This window comes from Dromaius novaehollandiae, chromosome 10 (genome assembly GCF_036370855.1).
Source record: "Dromaius novaehollandiae isolate bDroNov1 chromosome 10, bDroNov1.hap1, whole genome shotgun sequence".
In the NCBI taxonomy this organism is placed as follows: domain Eukaryota; kingdom Metazoa; phylum Chordata; class Aves; order Casuariiformes; family Dromaiidae; genus Dromaius; species Dromaius novaehollandiae.
Window position 1 is genome coordinate 25203151 of NC_088107.1, and position 15944 is coordinate 25219094.

At 56.0% G+C, this 15944-nt stretch overlaps 1 protein-coding gene across 2 annotated transcripts in view; it reads left to right on the forward strand.

Annotated features, from left to right (window-relative positions):
* The window catches only part of ZNF609 (zinc finger protein 609), an 89287-nt gene that overhangs the window by 52204 nt on the left and 21139 nt on the right, over nt 1-15944 (forward strand). For both annotated transcript variants that reach the window (XM_064517681.1, XM_064517680.1), the window contains exon 3: nt 11076-11301. In XM_064517681.1, coding sequence (XP_064373751.1) covers nt 11076-11301 — 226 coding nt within the window. The remainder of the gene's footprint in view (nt 1-11075; nt 11302-15944) is intronic.

Genomic DNA, 15944 nt, shown 5'->3' on the forward strand with positions numbered 1-15944 from the left:
CAAGCTGTTCCTTCTGTGTCAGTAGCCTGTTGCCAGGTGGCTACAGAAGATAAGGCAGGCCTAGCTGAGCCAGCTTCCTGACACTGCTTTGTGGCTGTGTGCCATCTGAGGGCCTCTGCTTAGAGGAACCTCTAGGCCATGTTTACTGGAGTTCCAGATGTGAGTGACCAAGAGAGCATCTTTGAGTGACTATCGCTTGCTTTTGGACCCATTTGCGGCCCCTGGACGCTGGGAGACCCAAGCCAATGTTGTAGTTCTGTCTGCTGTGAAAAGTACAATGTTAATGTGCCGGTGGTCACTTTACAGCTTGACTAAGGAAAACATCTGCAAGTCAAGCATATCTTTTTCACTCCCCCCATCTGTTCTTCTGGGGCTCTTCTCTGAAAGCAAGGGAGTCTTTTCTCTCAGTATCTAATGTACTTTACTAGGTGTACAAGTTAGCTCCTTAGCAGCGTGAGGGAACCGCTTTTGTGCGTGCGGTCGTGTTGCGCCCCATCCTTTGGCTCCAGCAGCGACTGCAGAACGACTGCGCTGGCTCGCAGGCTGGGCTTTGTCCCTTCTCATCTAGGGAGAGGCATTAGAAATGCAGTTGCTCTGGATACTCGGCTTGATGGTGAGAAAGGTGGTCCCTTGGACTGTGTGCCCAGCAAGCAAAGAAGCCCAGAGCGGTATTATTTCTGGTACAAGCCTCAGACTCATCTCCTCCACTCTGCAGTTACTAGAGTCCGGACGTATCTTGAATTTGTTAGCAAATCCTGTGAGCTGCGTGTCTTCAGGTTGACTTGTATATTCTGCAGCTTTCCAAGGATAAGGACTTGGAACGTGCAGGGCTTTGCGTCTGGGTGAGCGCGGGGAATTTCCCGTGTCCTCTTCCCTGGAGCACAAACCAAGGGAGCTGCCCCCTTCCGAGCGGAGCACCTCCGGTCTGCCGTGGCCGAGCAGCTGCGGGGTCTGCGTGCTGGGGAGTCTGTGCGTGCGCTTGTTCTTGCGAGACTGAAGTGAGAAAAGGGGGGGGGGGGGGACAAAGAAAAAGATGAACAGGGAAAGTTGGAGCTGTGCCGTTTTCTGACCGACAGGAACCCGAGCTGCTGTGCCAGCTTCTCGCACGTGCCCCAGCTCAGCCCTGACCTAGTATGTGTCTGCCTTGGACTGTTGTCCTTAGCAGCTAATCCCGATAAGGATTTACTGTTAAAATTTGGTCTCTCTTCATCTCTAAAGGGCCTATTTTCAGTCTGTTATAATTTGCTGGGGATTATGTTTACCGATTTTTTTCTGGACTGTTTGAAGGTGAGAGATGAGTAGGGTGTCCCCTGAGAAGGACAGGGCACTGGGTATTCATATGGGGACTGCTAAATGGGACAGAAACCAGGCGTCTAGGGCTGGACGGGCTTGCGTTGATGTTTGCCTGGTGTGGGCATGGAAGCACTTGCAGTACGAGGCAATGTGGCTTTAACTTTCAGTTCAAGCATAATAGCCTTCTCCTTAAAAACAGAGATTAACTGCTTCCTTTATAGCCCACTGGGAGTTACAGGATTACCCGCACTTACTGTCTGACCGGTTCATCTGCCTACGAGGAGATACTGAGCTCTGTAATATGTACTTTGTCCCTACAAATAGTAGCGCTCCGGGAGCTCCTGGGTGGTGGGTTCTTCCAGGATGACTGTGTGGCTGCCTGTGGCCTTGGTGGGGGGGATTGGGGTCAGCATGGCGCTCTCCGGATCCTGGCTGGAGCGAGACCTGCTGCTGTGGGTGCTGTGCTCCCGTGGCATGGAGGCAGAGCCCGTCAAATCTCAGTCTTACTGCCCTTGAGGGAATTTGCAGGGTTTCAGCCATGCAGATGCTGATTTTTTTCATCCGATTGCCCCTGCCTGTTTTGCGGACGTGAGGATTTGGATTTCAGGGTTGTCTCTGGCTTGGCTGTGTGCAGCTTCTGAATCCTTAGTCTGGGTTTTTATATAGCTGGCGGTTAGCATCATGCTTTTAAAGGCTGCTGTAGCTGCATCACAACGTGGCAAGTGGTTCGTGAAAGGCTTGCTGGATTTATATCCTCTTTCCGGGAGATTGATGCACTAGGGTGCTTGCAAAAGCGTTTTTGTTACTCCTTCGCCTGCTCTAATGTACTGGTCAAGGAGTGCTAGCGTTAGCACTGGCCATTTGGGTACTGCTTGGATTTCTGCACAAGTTTCACGTGGTCAAAGGTAGAAACGTGTCTGCCTTGCTGTCGTCATGGCTTTGGCCCTGTCGCTACTGGTTTTCCTACGTGAGCGTGTCGTAGTGGGAGAAGAACAGAGAACGTGCGTGGGAGCGGCCGGGAATGGCAATCTGTCGGAGTTTGGTGTGGACGTGCGTAACGAGATGTGGGGGTTTTCAGGGACTAGAAGATCTCTCTCTACAAGAAGACTGGGTGCAGGGCCAGGACCTTGTTTGGGGACCTGCTTTCTGAGGAACAAATACTGGCTTCCAGCCCAGACAGAAAAGAGAAGGCGATATGCATGTCTGTGAATGGGGGACACTGAAGAGCTAGGCTGCACTGGTGGTTGAGAAGGTCCCTGAGAAAGAAGCCTGCTGTCTCTCATGGTGGGAAAGGTCCTTTTTTTGCTTGGGTAGAGTTGCCTGCTTGTTTTGTTGGTTTGGAAATGAAAGATAAAGCAAGACTTCGCACTGTGGTGGTTCTCTCATAGAGTCCTGGCTTGAAGGATGCTTGGCTGGCCTCCGCTGTGTGGTAGAGGGCAGAGCAGGCAGCGGTGTGAGAAACCAACACGTGTGGGCAATGTTGGCAGTGCTGATAGGAAGGTAGGCAGGGGTTATGGGGTGTGGGGTGTGAGAACTGGGTTTCTGGTGGGAAGCCATGCAAAAGCCGTCAGGAGGATGCTGAGGACCTAAGAAGGAGAGATCTTAGCTGTGCTGTGGCCAGCTGGGTGGTCAGAGAGAGCAGGCCACAAGCCTTGCTGCTGATTCAGGGTTCAAGCATCACTCAGGTCGGTGAAGGGCTGCCTGATAGGAGTTGGGTCACAAGCCAGGAGACCCTGTTATTTTTGTTCAAGGTGAGCACCCGCATCCCCGATCAGTGAAAGGCGCTCAGCACATCCCCACGTTGGGATGGAAGCCAAGACCTCTTCTCGCAAGCCTGAAGTGGAAGAGATGTTGCTTGTGGCTGGGAGCCTGAGCTTTACTTGGGAAACTGCTTCCCGGTGTGCTATGGGGAGCATGCGGGGGCCAGGCACTTGCTGTCTTAAAAGCTTTTCTACTTGAGTAGCGCTGCTGAACCCGAGGATGACTCCAGCGACGGCAAGAGCAGCCTCTGTATGGTAGCAGCGTACAGAAAGGGCCGAAGGCCAGGTCATTCGATGCGGAGGACACTTGCAGCCATCTGCGGTCAGGCTCTGTGTTTTCAGCCAGCTCTGTCCTCTCTTGACACGGACGCATCCCTGTTTGGCGAGTCCCTTTGCGGCGTGGGCTCTTGTCACCTTTTCACCACAGACCTTGCCGTGTTAGAGCGGGCTGTCTTGTGTTTTAATTCGTGAAATGAGGAGGGGAGGCTGTTGAGGCATCTCCGTGGGAGCGCAGAGGAATATCGGGAGTTAGCGTGGGTGACCTGAGACCCAAATACCACATCCTCAGTCAGCCTGTCAGACTGATTCTTGCTTCACAGAGATCCTAACCTTGATTTTCTTCCCTTCCTGTCTTGCTCGCTTGTACTGACTGTCCCCTCCCGTCGCTGCTATTTGCTGCCTCTCACCTACAGGAGACACCTTCCTTTTCAAGAGCAGATCTGATAGTCTTGTAAATGGTTGGAGCAGGTGACTTGGTGCCAGCACGTCTGTCTTGGATACTATTCCTGGCTTTATTGAAGACGTGGTGATACACGAGGCCATGCCTCTGCGGTGTCTGCCTCCCCTTGATCTTGAAGTGCTGGAAGCAGCAAGATAAGACTAGTTGCATTCAAGCAGGGATTTTTACCCAGCTCTCTGATGGAGGACCTGCGTAGACAAGGGGTTAGAACTGGCTTTTTGAATATCAGGTCACGTTAAAACAGCTTAGCCAGCTTGTTAGTCTGGAGAAGGCCAGTGAATCAGCGGAGAGCCTGCAATAGCGCTAACCACAAGTCCGTCCAGCTTCTCTAACGTGGAGCTCCTTTGGGATCTTGTTGCAGCGCACAGGGAGGGCTGAGGCTCATCTCTGTTGGAACGTGTCTTTGAGTCAGGACCTGGGGAATTGAAACCCGAAAGTGGGAGCAGAGAGCAGTCCCTGGCAATTCACCTCCTCTTCCTAGAGATCAGGACTTGGATGAGAAAGGCCAGGTCACAGTGCTAGACAGCAGGGTGCTGTCCCTGATGGGGATGTATTGGGCGCTAATGAAGAAATTGGGTCTAACAGGCCTTGAAGTCTGCAGTGGTTTTCACCAACTCCAGTGGATTTAGGGTTGCTCAGTTGCTCCCGCCCATCGCTGGAAGCAGGAGGTTGCACCGCCAGCGTGATCTGATGAGCTGTTCTGCCCCAGCGTGCGTTTCACCGTGACTGGCTCTCCGTTTTCGATGGTGCTACCAGAGAAGCTGTCCTGCAGAGCCAAGCAGAGCTCGCACGTAGGCTGTGCGCGCCTTATCTCGAGGCGGAAGTGCTCGTCCAGGCTTTGGCTTTTGTGGTGTGCTCATGTGCTGCTGAGGCAGACTTTCCCAGATACCTCTGCCTCGAAACGCCTTGCCGAAGACGACTCTAAGTTTAAGATGTGCCTGTTGACCACAGCTGGTGTGGAGCTGGAGATCTTGGCCGCTGGATGATGCCTTGCTTCATTTGGTAGGACACCTTGCAAGAGGCACTGTTGGGTTTGCAGTGGGGGAAGCGAAGCAGTTTGGTTAGGGATCGGAGGACATTTCCCCAACAGAACAATTTCTCAGCTGCATTAAAAAGATGTGGCCAGCTGCATCTGCGTGGTGGGGCCAGGAAACCAGCAGCCCTCCCGTCTGGGCTGTGTTCTGCCCCTGGCTTCCCACGTAACCCACCCCAGTCATTCAGCTTCCCACCGCCTGCTCTCCCTCTCGGTCTGAGTTGCTTGGCCTGTCCGTCCAGCACCTCTGAAGCGCTCTGGGGTCCGAGGACGGGAGATCTCCGTGGTGTTGCGTGCTCAGTGCTTTACGTTACGACGGTAGTGCGCGTGGCAACCGGGCTGTGATCTCCCCTCCTGCTGCCGCTCGTCGCTTTGCGAGGCCTCGCGGGCTGGGAAGGTGTTTGCACAGATGGAGGCAAATCCAGCTGCTGGCAGGGGACAGCTCTCCGTTGTAGCTAGGACGTGGGAACCTGTCCTAGGGCAACCGGCATAGCCGCCAGCAGGAAAACGCGCGTCAGCTCCCTAGGATGGTGGGAGCTGCTCCCCTCCTTGCTGACTGCCGTTGTTGCAAGGAAACCGGGGAGCCCAAACCCTCCTTGCAGGCTGCTTTTGGGACAGTGTGCCGCGTGGGGTGCAAATGTGGTTGGCCTGGCTGTATCTGTAGGGTCTCCAGGGCCCTCCAGGTGATGGTGCACAAGTCCTGGTGCTTCCGTCCGTACAAGGCGGGCGCTGCGTTTGGCAGCCCCCGGGGGTTAGGGGACGCCCGCAGCCTTTTCCCTTCGCTCCTCGGCGTTGACGGCCTCACGGATGGGAGACGCTGCGGATCTCGGGCAGGCGAAGGTGTCGGGGGCGAGAGCAGATGGCGAGGGGCGCTGAGGACGTGCCGCTCCCGGTGAAGCCTGGGCCACGGGAAGCCTCCCAGGAGCCGGCGGAGGGGGGGACCTGCCGGGAAGAGGGTTTTCTCTCTCCTGCTCTGTTTTTGGGGGAGATGGTGAGAGTCCCAGGTGGCGGAGCAAGTGCGAGCCAGCTGGGTCTGTGTGCTCGCGGTCTCCCTTCCCACCCGCCGCGCGGGCGAGAGCTGGCACCGGCACTGCCTGCGCTTTACCTGCCAGCTCCAAAGGGCAAGCAAGGAAATCCGGGCGGATGCTCCTTCCCAGGAGAGGATTTCCGCCTGCTCCAAGTCTACTTCGCATTAGGGGCTGGAAAACCCCCAAGTTCCCATCCAAAGAGACAGGCGATCCTGCCGGTGGTGCTATCCAGTATCCAGCCTGGGGAACTGAGCCGTTTTGCTCTCTGCAGAGCAAATCTGGGGAGCACGACGCTCGGCGCGTTCCACCTTCCGTGGCACGGCCTCTCGGACGCGTTTCAGCCTTCCTCGGAGCAGCTTTTACCGCTAGAGACGACTGTCAGAAATGTTGACGCTGCTTTTTTTGGAGGAGGAACCCATTGCCCTGCTGCCCGCCGGCCTCTTTGGGGCGACGCTGCCGCTTGGTCCCGCTTGCAAAGGGGGCACCGGGGCTCTTGGCATCTCCCGCTCCTGAGCGGAGGAAGGATGGACTTTGCGGGCTCAGATGTGCCTCTGGAGAAACCCACCGTCAGGCCGTGCGGGCTCGGCTTCCCCGGGCCGGGCAGCGTTTTCATGATGAGCTAGCGGGCAGCCTGGGCCCCACAGTGAGGAAGGATGCACGCATGATGGAAGAGGCTGCCTTGCTGGTGTCCCGTAGCACCCCAAAGCTTTCGTTGGCTACCATCGCGGCAGGGCCTGGCGCGGAAAAAAGCAGCCAGCAAACGCTGAGGATTTATCGCTTGGTGCGCTACCTAGGGCAGGGGTTTTCCGGAGCCGCCTCTGGGAGAGGAGACCCGGGTGAATCCCTTGGAGCTTTCTCCGCAACGCTTGCAGTAGGATAGGTGGTTGAGATTGAACCGCGCGCATACGGTGTGCGCCAGTGCCTCTCGTTCCCAGGTCCGGCGACCGAGCGGGACCAACATCAGATGCCCCTGAACGCTGGGCTGAGCCGCGCAACGTTGCCTGCGGCCTCGAGCATCGCTCTCGAGGTGCAACATGGAGAGGGTTCAACGCACGTTTTGTCCTCATCGGCCAACTGGCATATGGTAACCAAGTGGTTGTGACCAGTAATTAGGATCTCCCTTGGCTTTGTGTTGCCTTTTGATTTTGCAGGAGTCGAGGGACCTTTGTAGACTAGGAAGATAGGCCACGGTGCTAGGTAGCCTCTTAACCTGGGGCTACGGTGAAGCTCAATAGTCTCAAACGCATTAGTGGGTCTGCTGCCAACCGCTGCAAAATCCTTGCTCGCAAATGCGCTGCGGCGTGGTTGTGTTAGCGCGTTAACGCCGCGCCGTGGTTAGCACCGTCTCTGTCCTTGCAGATGCAGCACAAATACATCTGACTGATCTTTTGCAGCTTTGATTTTTTTTTTTTTTTTGGCATACCTGTTGGCTCTTATTGTTTGGAAATGCCGTTTTCTTGCTTTTGTGTTGCTTTGACCGTAGAGAGCAAATCAAAACACTGGTTAAACACTGGTTTTGCCCGTCTTCGCGGCAAATTGCTTGGCTCCGTTCCGCTTCTGTCCTCGCTGGTGGTGAAGGCCTGTTCCTCGTGATGGAGGGAGGAACGCCACCGTGCTGAGCACTGAAGGACTTTCGCTGGGGGGAATCGGAGGGGCAGGCGGCTCTGGATGGCTCACGCTGGCATGGGAAACTTTGTTCTGCCTAGCTCACGCGCAGGGGTGGCCTTTGCGCTCGCTGCCGTTTAATCTCACAACCTTCTCCAGGAAGGGAAGAGAAATAAATTGTCTTCTACGCCGGGGATTTAGGGTCCCGAAACGCTGAGTGATTTGCCCGAGGGAGTTGATGTCGGAGGTGCAAGCCAGCACTGTGCAACGCAGCCCGAAATCGCCACTAGCTGCACCCTCGCTGCAGCCTGCCGCGGGGCTGGAGGAGGTTGGGAAGCCGCCGCTTAAGGCTGTAACGGCCTTGTGTCTCTAACGCGAGCATCTCTGGTGCTGGCCTGGGAATGGCCTGGCGGAGGAGCTTAGCACGTGCCGAAGGTGAGAGTGGCCGGCGGCCCGGCTGCGGGTGGTCCCCGTGCCGGCAGGGCTCCGGCAGCCGGTGCCGCCGCTTGGAGCGGGCCCGTCTCTGACCCTCGTGCTGATGGAGCCGGAGGATGAAAAGCCAAATTCGGCAATCAAGCTGCCTCTCTCTACCTCTGGCTTCGTTGTGAGCCTGCCCGGGACCTGCCGAGCGCCACGCCAGAGGCTTTGTCCTTGTCCCAGCCTCCGGAGCGTCTCTCCGGGCCTTTTCCACTCAGAGCTCCGGGCGGGAGAGCTGCCTCTTGCACCGCCGGTTGATAAATGAGGCTCTGTTTGCTCCGGCGCCGAGTGAGATATGAAATCCCATAAAGCCTCCTCGCTTGTTAGAGAGATCTCGGCGAGCTGCTTATTATGCGCCGTGGCGTAATGCAGATTACAAATGCGACCGAGCGATAATTAGCAGAGCTGGAACTGTAATTAAACGCTCCTGTGCTGCACTGTGGTTTCTGTTGCAGGGTGGAAGGAAGCTGAACGGTTTCAAAACCCCGCAGGTGCCCTTCCTTTCCTCTGCATGCGCCAGCAAGCAGCCAGCCGCCGCTGCCCAGCCCCGGCTGCTCGGGGGGCGAGCGCTCCCCGGCACGACCCGGCCTCGCTCCTGGGGACCAACGCCAGCCAGCTGTGCCTGGATGCTCTCCAGATGTTTCACCAGGGGATGGGATGGGACTTGCCCTGCTTTGTAACCGGTTTGTCATGGTGGGGCAGCCTCCTCAGCCGGGGCTGGATGGGAAAGCGTGGTCTTCAGGAATAGCTCGCTTTCCCGAGCTTCCCCAAAGGAGCTTGGTGCTTCCTTAGGGCATCTTTCTTCCCCTGCATTCCCCGGGATGCGCAGGACGGGGCTGCTTTGCCTTCGCCCCCATCGTTTATGCCAGCAACCTTTGCAGGACTGCCTGGCTGCTGGGTTGGGGCACCAGGCATGGGGCGGTCCCCGAATCGGAGCTCTTTCTCAGGGACGAGAGCCAAGGACGGGCTCCCGAGCGAGCCGAGTTTGCCGCTGGGAAGTCGGGCCTGGTGCGTGGGGGAGAAAGAGCTGCTGAACGAGACGGCAGGCAAAAGCACGAGCTGTGCTGCTGATGGAGGGAAGCTTGCAGTCCAGCCGCTGCTGCTCGAAACCTCTAGGCTGTCTTTAATGCTTATTGGACTGGATGCGCTCTGATGAGCTGTCCAGACAGAGGACATACGCGGGAGGACAAGGAGCCGGCTGCAGGCACGTGGGCACAAGGCGCTTTGTATTCTCCTGTGTTAACACGGCTGCGACAGCAAATCCACCCGCCCTGGCCAAGGCAGAAGACCTCCGGGCTCTCCGAGGGGGTCTGCATGCAGTTCCCCTGCCAGCAGACGAAGTCGTGTTTCGGATGCAGCTTACCCCGTGGGAGTAGGTAGTATCCGCTGTGCAAATGCCGTCTCCTGCTTCTCCGCATGGTTACTGCGGTGTAGGGATTTGCCTCTCTCGTGCCGTCTCGGCCTGAGGATGCCTTGCGTCGCCGAGGGTTCGGAGAGGTTTTGCAGGCGCTAATTGCTCAGGGAGTTGTGAACGTCCTCGCTCAGGGAGATGGGATGCTCCGGCCCCACGGCGTGGTTGTGCGTGGGAGCGCGCATGCACCTCGTTGCATGGGGCGGGCAAGGTTTAACGTGCAAGCTTCTGCTCCTGGAAGTTGCCTTGTAAAGGGCAGGCTTAAAAGAGGTCTGTATGTGAGCGTGAGAGCAAGCAGGTAATTTTGGCAGCTGTTCAGGACCAGGATGCCACCTTGGAGTGGGAGGCTGACCGTTTTGTGGGTGTCAGCAATGTCAGCCTGCAAGAGCCAGCGATGAGGTTAGAAGTGGTCACGGGCTGGTGTCAGTGTCCCCGCTCGGTCACGAGCTTGGAGGCCTCTGCTTCCTGCCTCTTGGCGCCGGCTGTAGCAGTCTTGGCCTCTCCGGGGTTATCATCAGTCAGCTCTCTGTAGAGGTTTACAAAGATATCTCTTGGCGTAGTGCTGGAGGCTGTGGAGGGGTCTTCCCCTGACTGAAACTGAAACACAGGTCAGGGCTCGCTGATGACTCAATGAGTTTCCTCGGTCTGCTTCTGTTTTGAGGTTTCTCAGTATCTTATCAAGATCATAAACCTTCCTGTGAGAGAGGAGATCTGAGCAGAGGATAAGCAGCTAGCCCGAAAACAGCTGCAAATCCCCTTTGGCAAGCCAAGGCGAGGGAACTGATTTACTACGGATGGGTTGGCTGATGAACCTTGAAGGACAGGAAGGTTTCCACCCTGCACCTTCCCTTGGCCAGCAGCAGAATCAGCCTATCAGCCATCCCTCTCCATACGGCGTTGTGTTCTGCTGGTGTAGCAGAGCGGCTGAGGACCTGGCTTGTCAGCGGCAGAGTGACTCAGCCTTGGGCCGTGGTTGTGCTTGGCGTGTTGGATTGTTGGCTTTCCAAGCTCGGCTCTGGCAGTGCGATGTGGTTTCCGTGCGCAAGGAGAGCAAGATGGCTGGCACTTGTTTGGCCTGCAACTCTTCTCCCCCAGCATGAGGCATCTGCTGGATCGCTCTCTGAAGCTGATACTTTGCCCTCGCTTGATAGAAAAGAGAGTTGTAACCTGAATGCATGTGTCTTCAGATGGTCATGGGGTAGATCTGGGAGGAGGACCTTGGTTTTCATTGGCACCAGAGGGAGACCGCTGCTCGTTTGTCCTGTCCTGCCAGTTGAGCAGAAGCCTGTAATTTTTTTTTCCTAATAAGCCGTCAGGTCTGAACTCACTGACTACATTAACATCTGAGCAATAGCCAAAAGGCATCCTGACCAGGGATGATTACACCAGCAAAAGTAGTCTGTGCAGGGACTTGGCACAAGCACCTTCAACAGCAGAGCAGATCCCTCCTGTGGAAGGATGTTGGGTGTGATCTACGTAACTACAAAGTGCTGGCTTTTCAGTGGGTATGGGCACGCCAGGGTGGAAAAGGCCTCCTAGATCCTTGTCCTCTGATAAGGTGTGGGACTTGAACCACCTCCTAGCAAGCAGGCCAAAGGCAATTCTGGCATAGGAATTAAGAAGGTGGTAGCCCTGGGCTTGGGGTTCTTCAGAAATGTAGATGCCTTTTGATACTTGCTCTCCCCTGTGTATTCCTGACAGTGACTGGCATGTTTCTCCTTCCCCACAGATGGAGTCTCCGGTCTCGACGCCTGCAGTGTTGCCCTTGCACCTCCTCGTCCCTGTTGTCAACAACGACATCTCGTCGCCTTGTGAGCAGATCATGGTACGCACCCGTTCTGTGGGAGTGAATACCTGTGATGTGGCACTGGCCACCGAGCCGGAGTGTCTGGGCCCTTGTGAGCCTGGGACCAGCGTGAACCTGGAAGGCATTGTCTGGCAAGAGACGGAGGATGGTAAGTGTTGTTGGAGAGTTCCTTTGCTCTCCAGCGCTTGCATTTTTGAGTTACAATAATCTCCTTCTTCCTCTTTCCCTGCTGTGTTGCTTGCTGGCATATCCCAGGCTTCCTTTCCACCACAATCTGGGTGGTCAGGACAGAGTAGATGTGTGGGAGCAGCTCTTAAAGTTGGGTTTTTAATCTGTACAGCAAATGAAGCAACCAGCCAAAACCTGCAACAGCCCAGTGCGTTGTGTTATCCTGTTGCCCAGATGGTGGGTGAAAATCTAAACTGCCATTTCTCTGCCTTTATGTGAGAGCTAACTTGTTACTGGAGGTGCCAGAGAAAAGACCATGCCAACCTGAATGGGAGCTTGACAGAGTTGACTTCATTTCTAGCTGGCAACCTGCAAGTCTGTCACAAAAGCGCGCGAGCCCTGGGAGGCAGCAGAAATCTCCTGCTGGATAAATAACCCCGGCAGAGCTTTCAAAATAGACTTGACAGGAGCTCAGGGCTCTCGTCTCTCTTGCCAAGCCAGCTGAACCTTTTTCCACTGGAACTCATCTCATCTGCACGGAGTTTGGTTTGCTTTCCCAAGTCCCTTGCTTTGATGGGTTTCAATTGCTGCTGGGGCTCTGCCAAATAACATTGGGATGAATAGGTGGCTCAGTGTGCCACGGTTAGCACAGAAACCCAGTCGTCCCTCCAGCCTCTTCAGGAGGTTGGATACTCAGGCTGGAGGCCTGAGCTGAACTCCTCATATCTGAGTCTGGCCCCAGCTGGAGTCTGGAAGCAGAAAGAGAGACCAGAAGCACAAATGTGAGAAAGAGCAGAGGTGGTAGAGGCCAGCCGATGGGATACCTCAGGTGGGCCAGGTTGGAGCTCGTCTTGGACGTCTGCTTCTGCTCTTGCTTTGCCATTACGTGCGGGGAATGAAGGTGCTGGCCTCAATCCCAACTCTCTCTGGCAATGCTCCTCTGGCTGCACTTCACTGTGACTGTCTTCGTTATCTTTGATGATAATTGAAGTTGAACTTAAACCTGCTTTTCCATGAACAGGCAGGCCAGTGCTGCTACCATTTAGCCACAGGTTGGTGGTGTAAAACTTCCAGTGGTGCCAGCACAGATTACGCTGAAGCTGTGCGTGTGTTTTGTGGCCTCCTGGCTGAGGTTGTTGCTGTTTGTCCCCTTCAAATAGACACGGTTGTTCATAGGTGTGGAAAGCTCCCTTCTCGCTAGCCCCCAGTGCTGTGGGAAGGTCAGGATGGGACCCGATTCCTCTTTCCTCTCCCCTCTTGAAAACCATTTTCGAAAGGGCAGCTGGTGCAGGACGGGGTGGTGCAATGGCCCCGGGTGTGGAGATCAGCACTGAAGTTGTTCCCACTTGGAAAAGCATCATGACCTGAGGTATTTGGGAAGGGAGGAGTGCGCAGACCGCACTGGGGGAGACTACCTTGAACAACCGGTCCTTGCTAGCTTGAGACGGGCACCTCCAGCTTCCTCATACACCTCTGCCTTCCCTGTTTTACCTTCCGCTCAGTTGCATGTGTGGAAGGATTCAGCTGAATCAAGTCGGCAGGGAGCTGTAAGTGCTTTTTTTCTGCTGCTCCTGAGGCAGGAGGAAGCCACAATGCTGGAAAATTGTACCCAGGGGATTCTTCCTCTCTGAGCTAGGCTTGCTGGTAGGGACAAGAAAATGCACAGCAGCGTACAGGGGCCCTGAACGTGGAAGTCGGCGCGTGCTGCCGGGCATCCCCGCGTGCGGCCGGCGGCACCTGGGACTCGGCTGCACTCCGAGCTGCCCTGCTCGTTCTGGGCGTGCGGGATCTGCTTGCGGATAGCGGGTGGCAGAGCTGCCAGCTGTTTTGGGAATTGCCTGGAGCCTGCAGTCGCTTGCGCGCCGGGTCCGCCCGTGTGAAGCCAAGTTAGTGAGCGGCTCCTGCTTCCCGCTGCTGCCCTTCGCTCTGTGCTGGCGGCTGGTCACGGCCAGGGATGCGGGTGACGGGGAGAAGGGCATGGTTTGTGCCAGGTTCCTGCCTCAGCTGCACCGTGCCCCAAGGAGAAACACTGTGTGAGATCTGCTCGCTCCAGCTATCAGCCTGTCTCTAGTGTTTTTTGGTCTCTGCAAAAGGTCTGATCACCTTAAAAATTGTAAAGCGCTTGCCGTGAGCTGGGGAAACTGAGGCACGGGCAAGCTGAGTGGCTTGTCTGCAGTGGCACCCGGATTAGCTAGCAGTGCAGACAAGCATCAGCCCCTCCTGGGTTTTAGGACTGTGCACGAAGCACCAAACCATCTCTCCTTTCCCACCAGCGTGTTCTTCTTCAGCCTGGTGTCCAGAAAAGCCCGGGGCCACGGAGTTGGAGATGCGTGAGTATTTGTGCCTCCGGAGCTGGTGTGTCACCGGTTTTATTTTAGATCAGCATCCAGCAGGACACGAGAAATCCAGGCACTAAAGGGCGAGGATTAAACCTCTTGCAGGAAGGGGGAGAGGTGGAGGCAGGGTCTGGCCTGGATTCAAGAGCACCACGCGATCCCCAGCTCTCCCGCTCCTGAAGGCGTACCTGCGGCTCCGCGGAGCCGCCGTGGCGTGAAGCTCCCGGGAGGCTGATTTCGGCCCTGCTGTTGGAGACCTCTGTGGGCAGCGGTGAAGCTGGTGAGAGCTTGGACCTCTGGGTCTCTCTGGGGGAAGTCATGAGAAGAGGTGCACGGTGGGCAGAGGAGACCGTGCAGCAGCACGAGGAGGAGCGGAGGAGCAACGGGGCATCCCCGATCTCACAGGAGACTGAGCACAACCGTCCTTTCCCTCTTCCCCCCAAATCCCTTGACTACTCGAGAGGCATTGAAGTGAGAGCGAGACGGAGCAGGATTCATCCAGTCTTGCAGGGCTTCAGGTTTTATGAGATGCGCGTCGGCTAGATGGGGGCCTCGGGCGGCAGCTGGGAGTTGTGTGGAAGTGCTAAATGTCTCCCTGTGCCAACGCTGCTCTGAGCTGCGCTGCGCTTTCATGGCAGCTCTGGATGGCTTGTAAAATTTTCAAGTCCTGATTGCCGCACGGTGCTCTCTGATCTTTCAAAGGAGGCGGCTGCGGCAGGCCTCCTGCTTCGCGCCAGAATTAGCAAGGAAGCCGCTGCTTTGACTGCACTGCTGATTTCCAAGCCCCTTTCCTCGCAGTTTCTCCTGTAACATCAGGGCTTGGTGTTTCTTTTTACCCTCTTTCTTTTTTTTTTTTCTTCTGGGCCTCGCCAGTCTATGAAGCTCTGCAGCCCGTCTGCCTGTCCTTCCGCATTACCCCTTTCTTTTGCAGCTATCGTTTCAGACCGTGCCTCGGAGGCATTCTGTGATTCCTGCAGCTCGGCTATTTTTAGTCTGCAGTAATTCAATGAACTTGTGCAAAGATCCTTCTCTGCCTGGCTCTGCTGGCTGCTGCTTGGTTCCTGCTGTCAGGAACGATGGCTTTTACAGCGAGCCCTGCACTCCTGTCATGCAGAATACAAATCCTGCTGTTTCCTTTGGTCGTTTCCAGTCTGCTGCGTATGTCAGCTCCCAAAGTAGAAGCATCTCTCGTACTCAGTTGTATAAGACCAAAAACCTGGGGTGAATCCGTCCCTCTTTCCTGATCCCCTGACATCGCTCCTGCCTTCTCCTCGTTGCTGATGGAGCAGGACTTGGCTTTGCTACAGGAGTGTCCCAGACCTGTGTGGTGTCCAAAGCTGGAGCTCACAAAATGCGTAGGGTGCAACGAGCATCTCTCCTTGCCCCGGAGATTCGGGAGGGAGGCGAGGGAGGAGAACCACAGGTGTAGGGCATGTCTACAAAGCAAAACGAGGGGTGTTTCAGCATGGATGAGCGTGCCTGTGTGACCAGAGTCCAGTCCCAAGATCCCCGAAGGCAGTGCTAAAATGCCATTACTGCCGCTACTCATGCAAGTGCTAATTTAGCCATGGGGCACGCCAGCCTGGGCCAGCCTCCGTTTCTCCGTGATGGGGCCAGTCTGCGTTTCTCCTGGGTTGACATCCCCTCTTCTGGTGGCTTGAGCAGCACCTCCCATCCTTTCCACCCCACCACACTCGGTGTCTCCCCCGGGTCCTCACGGTGCTGCTGCCGCCCCAGCATGACCTCAGCAGAGCCGCCGTGAGCTTCGGCCTCGCCGGATCGCTTGGGAGGACCCCGGGCTGCAGGAGCAGCGCTGCCGGCATCGATCCTCACCTCCCCAGAGCTGGGGGATGACGCTTTCTGCATGCCCAACTGTCTGAAGCTAAAGTTCATTTCTTAAAATACCAGCCGCTCGGCTGAGCGCAGGAAGCACGTGGTGTCTGCTGGGTGGCTCTGGCGGAGCAGAGTGTGTCGCAACGTGTGAAGTGGTGTTTAAGCTTCACCGCACCGTTACCTGAGCAGGGCTCGTGGGTCCGAGTGTTTGCATATCGCTTGTGAGCCAGTCCGGCCTGCTCCAGCCGGATTAATAACAGCAGGTGCAGGGAATGGAAGGGCTTAATTGCGACCGATTTTTTTTTGCTAAGCAGTTTGTTCAGAAAGCTTTTTTCCCTCTTGCTGGCTGTGAGCAGCACTTGGCTCGTGTCAGGCATGTCAACATCAGAGATGGAGAGGAGGTTGCTAGCCTGCAGCAGCCACTTTCTCCCCAGGGGTGACAGCCCCGTCCCCC